Here is a 6587-nt window from a genome sequence, read left to right on the forward strand (position 1 = left end):
TCTGCTGATGTTCCTGATAGTGTCATGCATTTTTTACGACCTGGGGGCGTAGCCCCCAGGTCATCCTATAATCGATTTCACCCAGGTGCGATATATATATATTTGATTGTATGTCAACACTTCATTTCTTCTATACACGTTGTATTGGAGAAATAACAAGCCTTAGCAACCACCCGCCCATGCTATGTAAGTGGGTGTGGTCACGGCAAACAAAATGGCGCTTTGCACATGGAACAAAGTTATGAGCTTTCAAACAGCGAAAGAACATAGAGATACTGTCTAAAGACTTTTCTAGAAGCAGTAAGAGGTAGAGAGAACCTTCATAAGTCTTAATAAGAACCCAGATGTACATGCAAGGTGGTGAAATCAATTATAGGAATATTTTTACACTGTTACACTTGTTAAAGATAGCATTGAGTAAATGTCTTTCTCACCATAAGAAGATGCTAATTAATGCATGTCCAAGACCCAATGTCCCCCTCTTACGTTCTCCAGTGGCTGACAAGGATATTACTAATATTCTGGGTTGTGATTTTTCTACTGACCAGGGCAAGCAGCTTGTTAAGATCCAATCTTCCAGTCTTTCTGTTCTGGGACCAGCCATTGGTATGCTGATAGACCTAGCTAAACAGGACTTTTCGGGGCATACGAACGAGTTGATACCAGTGAGGGATGTAATGGAGGTCCTAAAGGAGACTCTCGTGCTGGTTTGTAACGCTTATCAGTGAGACTTGGCACCTGGGTATTGTTAACAAGATTAAACCTAAGCGTCCAAGATTAGCATCCTTTTTGCAAGAAATTTGCTCGGAAAATATAAGGGAGCCATCTGGAGAGTTGTTTGGCCCCACAGCTAAGAAGAGAATAACTGAGCGAGCTCAGACAATCAAAGATTTCAATGAATTTCTTCGTAGTTTAGACTCTGCCTCAAAAAGGAAATCTTCATTCAAGAGTCATTTTTTGGGAGAGGCTTGTGGGCAAAGTACGGCAAACCCTCGAGTCTTCCTCAGAGACAGCCGTACACAAAACCCAAGAAGGTATTTCGTCACTACCAAAAACAGACCACCCCTCAACCCAGTCATTTTCACCAATCCAGGAGATCCAACTGAGGCCTACCCTCAGAGTAGGAGCTCACCTACAACTTTTCACACAAGCTTGGGAGTCTCTCACCAACAATCATTGGACTATTCAGACTATTAAGTGTTATCAATTAAAATTTTTGGAAACTCCTCCAGACACGCCCCTTCAATCTCCTCAGCTATCGATTCCAGAGTATTTGGAGGAAGTACAGTATCTTCTTCAGAAAGGAGCAGTGAAATTTTCAAGCCGGAACAGAAATTACCAGTTCTGCTCTCTACCTTTCAGGTTAGTGACAGCCCCTCGTGTGTTCACGAAAGTCATATACTAGCATCAATGAGGGAGAAGGGCATTCATCTGGTTGGATAAATAGATGATATTTTGATCATGGGGACCTCTCCCAAGGAGGTTTAAGACCATCTTCAGCAGTTAGTCTCTCTTTTGACCAGTCTTGGCTTTCTAATCAATTGGGAGAAGAGTGTATTAGTCCCCAACCAGACAATGGAATTCCTAGGGTTTTTAGTGAATTCCAGAAATCTGTCTCTGTCCATTCCCAGCTGAAACTAGAATCGATCAAGAAGGAATGCCGTCATTTCCTCAACAGGGTAATAGTCTCAGGAAGGGACCTGTCTCATCTGATAGGATTACTGACATCAGTCAATGTAGCAGTGGAATCAAGTCCACTTCAGTGTTGTGCCCTACAGAGACGGAAGCACAAAATACTTCATTCCAGGGGTCTTCTCGACAACACATCACCCTTAGGCAGGATCTACTGTTCTAGATTAAGGACTTACAATCGCTCAATGGGAGGAACCTAAATTTCCCAGTTGCCCAAGTATCAATTTCAACAGATGCGTCCAGGTCAGGGTGGGGAGCTCAGATGGGTCTAACCCACATAGGAGGACCTTGGACTTCCTCAGAACGAGATCAACTACTTAGAATTGCTGGCAGCATTCCTATCCCTCATGCCCTTGGTGTCAAATTACAGCAACCAACATATTCTTTTGTTAATGGACAGCAAGTCTGCGATCTCCTTCATCAACAAGAAAGGAGGTACACACTTGAAGAGTCTATCAGACCTTGCCCTCCTAATGTGGGAGTGGTGTCTAAGGAGAAGTCTCAGAATTCATGCAGAACATATTCCAGGCATCCACAATCACATAGCAGATGCGGAATCCAGGAAACCAATTGAGGGTTCCAATTAGAGGTGCGCAATACTATCGAAATATTATCAATATACTCGATACCTGTACAGTATTGATTATTATTGTTATCGAGCAAATAGAGTTACCATATATCAATACTGAAAGCACACCCACAACACACCTACATGTGTTTAATATAATTATTAATTAAATTGGAGTTTTAGCTGGCCACCTGCTCTAGTGCTCTTAGTCTCTTACTGCTCTACTACTACTTCTTGAGTCTTTGGAATCTTGCTTAGTCTTGGTCTTTTGGATCACTATGGCTACAGCTAACGCAACTAGAAAGAGGAGCTTAGCTTGGGACTACTTTTATAAAGAGGAAGAGTCTACTTTCTGTGAAATCTGCAAAGAAGAAGTAAAGACATCAGGAAATACCAGCAATCTATTTAGGGTGAAACACCATGGCACGATCTATGTAATCCATACTTTATTATTTTTGCCTCCAGCACCTGCAATCAAATCACAAAGATGAGTACACTGAGTTGGAAAAGCATCGATTGGAACAAGCAAGTCAAAAAAAGATGAAAGTAGCGGTAAAACAGCCAAGTTTGAAAGAAAGTTTCGCTACTGCTCAACCCTATTGAAGTATGTCTTGTGTTCTCAAGGAAAAATTGTTGTAATCAATTAATTTTTTAGAAGAGTCTCAACGCAAAAAGAAACTTGATGATCTAGTGAAGATGATTGCTACTGATTTGCAGCCCATATCAATAGTAAATGATCAGGGTTTTCAAGACTTCTTGAAAGCAATCGATTCAAAGTATGTCCCACCCAGCAGGCGGACAATTACAAGAGACCTTATTCCTAAAATTCATTCCACATGCAAATTAGAATTGGCAGAGTCTTTATCTAAAGCAGCATTTTGTACATTTACAACTGACCAGTGGACATCAAGAGCCACACAAGGCTTTTTGACTTTCACAATCCACTACATAGAAGAGGTTGAAGGTGTATGCTGCTCAAAGTCTTCTGTCTTGGAGACAGCATGTTTAAAAACTGATCACACAGGGGAAAATATTGCAACAGAATTGCAGCGAATAGCTACAGCATGGACTATACAAGATAAAATTGTGTGTGCTGTGACTCATAGCGCAAGCAACATGAACTTAGCACTCAGAATAACAAAATGGTCCCATCTACCTTGCTTTGCTGACACACTCAACTTGATAGTGCAAGGAGCAATTGCAGCTGATTATCAAGTATCAAGCCTTCAAACAAAATGCAAACACATTGTATCATATTTTCACAGAAGTGTGAAAGCAAGTGATTGATTAGCTACTGTTCAAAAACAGCTTAACTTATTAATACATAAGCGATTTAAGAGGTGGAGACTCGTTGGAACTCCACCTTTTACATGTTCCAACGATACAGCGATTTGTAACGAATTTGCCACTAGTCACGTGATGGATATTCTTTGTCACGTGATAAGATTGCAGGTGCCAGGTGGTAACAGTGTGACTGATTAGTGTCAACTGGTGGTAATGGCCAACAATCCTTACTTTCAACTTCTACAAGCGTTGGCTGCAGCACGCCAAGCGGTGCCAGTTAGTACTACGGTGACAGGAAATGTAACTAACAGTGTCATTTCGCCTTCTACAGTAGAGAACCAAGGTGGCATACAATCGCAAACACAACCCCAAGTGACGCCCGTATCATTGTTACCTACTGTAACTCAGGCTGGACCTTCTACCGTGACAGAGGCCACTCAGGAGGTGTCGGAAAAGGTATGAATCCAGTCTTAACATTTGCATTATGTCATTGACATATTTATTTTAGGGTAGCTCTCAAAAATATACCTACAAGGTCAAGATTTTATATCCTAAAAGGAAAAGAGAGGCGGTGACAGCTTTTGTGCACAATTTTCACTCTCAATTTTTGTCTGTAACTTCTGTAAAGGCTCATCTGCTAGATGAATTCAGTGACATGCTTCCAAAAGATCTCTCTTTTTCTGTGGGATTTTATGAAGGGTCATGTAAGAGGCTACTGGTAAAGAATGATGATTTGAAATTGATGTACCAGCTGGATAGGAAAGATATTTGTTTATGGTGTGATGGAATAGTGGAAGATGATAGTGCTCACACTTCAGTAAGTGGACCATCTAAGAAAGCGAAGGAGGCAGTTACAAGGCGAGAACAGCAAGAATTGAACATTGATGATACTTTTATGCAGCTAAAAGCAAAGCATGGAAGTGCCTTTACTGCCCCTCTCTTAAGGCTATGGGCGAGAGTTGTTGTAAATGGACATCATGATTCATTAGATGATCCTCCAAGTCTTCCTCAGTTTAAGTCTAAAGGAATAAATAATTATGTTGACAAAACTTTGTCACCTAGTAAAGTTGCTGATATGAGAGGCAAGTACATAGAGCAACTTCAGCAGATAAAATCATTGAGTAATGATGGTATTCTAGATCAACAAGAATATGAAGAGCAAAAAGGCATTATTTTAGGAGCATTAAGGAAGTTGAAGTAACTATAATTGTAACTTTGACTAGTGAATTCATAATAATTATTATAATCAAAACTCATTTATACATTTATTGTACATGCATCATGCAATTTTCAATTGAATGAATGCAGTCATTTAAGGTGACAGTTGAAAGTGCACTGAGAATGAGTGTATCAATATCTAAGTCAGGGTAACATGTTTCTTGTTCTTTTAGTGCAGTTTTGAATTTAGAGAACACATTCTCAATAGGGTTCAAATCTGGTGAATATGGTGGTAAGAAATGAACTAGTGCTCCACATTCTTGTATTGCATGTATTGTTTCTTGAGAATGGTGAATTATGCAGTTATCTAAAATCACTACTGAATGGCTACTATCAAAAGGATGGAGGTAAGGCAATAAATTTTTGTTGATAAAGTCATAGAATGTTAGTCATAGAATGTATCTGAGTCTACACCACCTCTGCATATTTTAACATCTAAAAGTCCCTTAGTTGATATTGCAGCAATAACTGAGATGTGCTCACCTCGAAGTAGGAGCTTATGCTTGACAGCAGGCTTTCCTCGAATGCAATAACCTTTCTTTCTTATGAGATCTCTACGGTCACATCCAGTTTCATCGACAAATATAAGCATATCATTGTGGTACAGGGAAATATCAATGGCATATGTTGCTCTCAGGCTTTCATTTTGTTGACTTGCTACTATTCTAAGCCTCTGGTGAGAAAATCCTGACTTATGTAAGAACCTACAGATTGTTGAGCAATCAATGGTGACATAAAACTCTTCTTGAATCTTCAGCTGAATCTCATGAAGGTAAATACCAGGATTAGTGAGTACAAGATCCAGAATAAAAAACTGGAGAACTTGTGTTAACTTCTTATTTAATATCTCAGTTGGGTATGGTTTTTTGGTGACTGCCCCAGTTTCTCTGAACCGCTTCACAACTCTGATCACAGTTGAGATATCGACACATAAATTGGATGCAATACTGGAATATGGCACGGAAAGACCTTCCTTTTGATAGACCATCTTCCATCTCAAGTCATTTGAATACGCTGCTGTCCTTGCTGGTTCGCTAGAAGTTGCCATAATGATTCAAAATCGCTCTGCTGGTGTGACGTTCAAGTTGTCACGTGACCAAAGGTATGGCAAATTTTCTGCAAAGCGCTGTATTTGGAACAGCACAATGCTATTACTACTACACTTTGTTTGCTTGATAAGAAAGACCTTTGCCTAGACAACATTGAGCTCATAAAAGATGCAGTGGGTCTTTTGGCTTCATTTGAATCAGTCATAACAGAAGTATCAAGTGAAGCATATGTTTCATTATCCAAAGAAATACAACTGGTTTGTTCGTTACAAAAGCTGACTATATCTTTCACATCTAAAAGCTTGCTGCATGAAAAATTAATTGCTAACATTTCTCACCGGTTTGGAACAGTTGAAAACAATCATTTGTTTGCTGCATCAACATTTTTAGACCCAAGGTTTAAAAAATAGCTTTCACTCAAACATCTGCAACTAATGAATATGAGAAGCACCTTTTGAATGAGATGAGCACCATACCATTAGATGATCCCACTGACCTACAAACTGCAGACACTAGTGAAGTAGAGCAACACCATGAAACCTCAGAAGGAGCATGTCACGTTTGGAGCTTTTTTGATGAGAAGGCCAGTCAGTGCCAAAGGACAGGAACAACTCAAAGTGACAGTATAGTAGAGACGAGGCTATATTTGCAGAATTATCTAGACAGAAAGGAAGATCCTTTGCAATGGTGGTCTGCAAACAGAAACACATATAAAAGACTATCTTTTAGCAACCAAATATTTATGCATCCCTGCCACTTCTGTGCCGTCAGAGAGA

The 6587-nt window shown here is 39.9% G+C and overlaps 2 protein-coding genes across 2 annotated transcripts; both read left to right on the plus strand.

The window, feature by feature from the left end:
* Positions 1–2538: 2538 nt before the first annotated feature.
* LOC105312375 (zinc finger BED domain-containing protein 1-like) lies at positions 2539–3547 on the plus strand. Its single transcript, XM_011404968.1, has 3 exons — positions 2539–2670; positions 2726–2825; positions 2916–3547. Exons 1-3 carry the CDS (start codon positions 2539–2541, stop codon positions 3545–3547), a joined length of 864 nt encoding a protein of 287 aa, XP_011403270.1.
* Positions 3548–3720: 173 nt separating this feature from the next.
* LOC100634979 (uncharacterized) lies at positions 3721–4886 on the plus strand. The gene is made up of 2 exons (XM_019995221.1): positions 3721–4000; positions 4053–4886. The coding sequence occupies exons 1-2, from the start codon at positions 3758–3760 to the stop codon at positions 4743–4745; spliced, it is 936 nt and encodes a 311-aa protein (XP_019850780.1). The 5' UTR covers positions 3721–3757; the 3' UTR covers positions 4746–4886.
* The last annotated feature ends 1701 nt before the right edge of the window (positions 4887–6587 follow it).

Source organism: Amphimedon queenslandica, unplaced genomic scaffold, assembly GCF_000090795.2.
Source record: "Amphimedon queenslandica unplaced genomic scaffold, v1.1 AMPQUscaffold_13451, whole genome shotgun sequence".
Taxonomy (NCBI): domain Eukaryota; kingdom Metazoa; phylum Porifera; class Demospongiae; order Haplosclerida; family Niphatidae; genus Amphimedon; species Amphimedon queenslandica.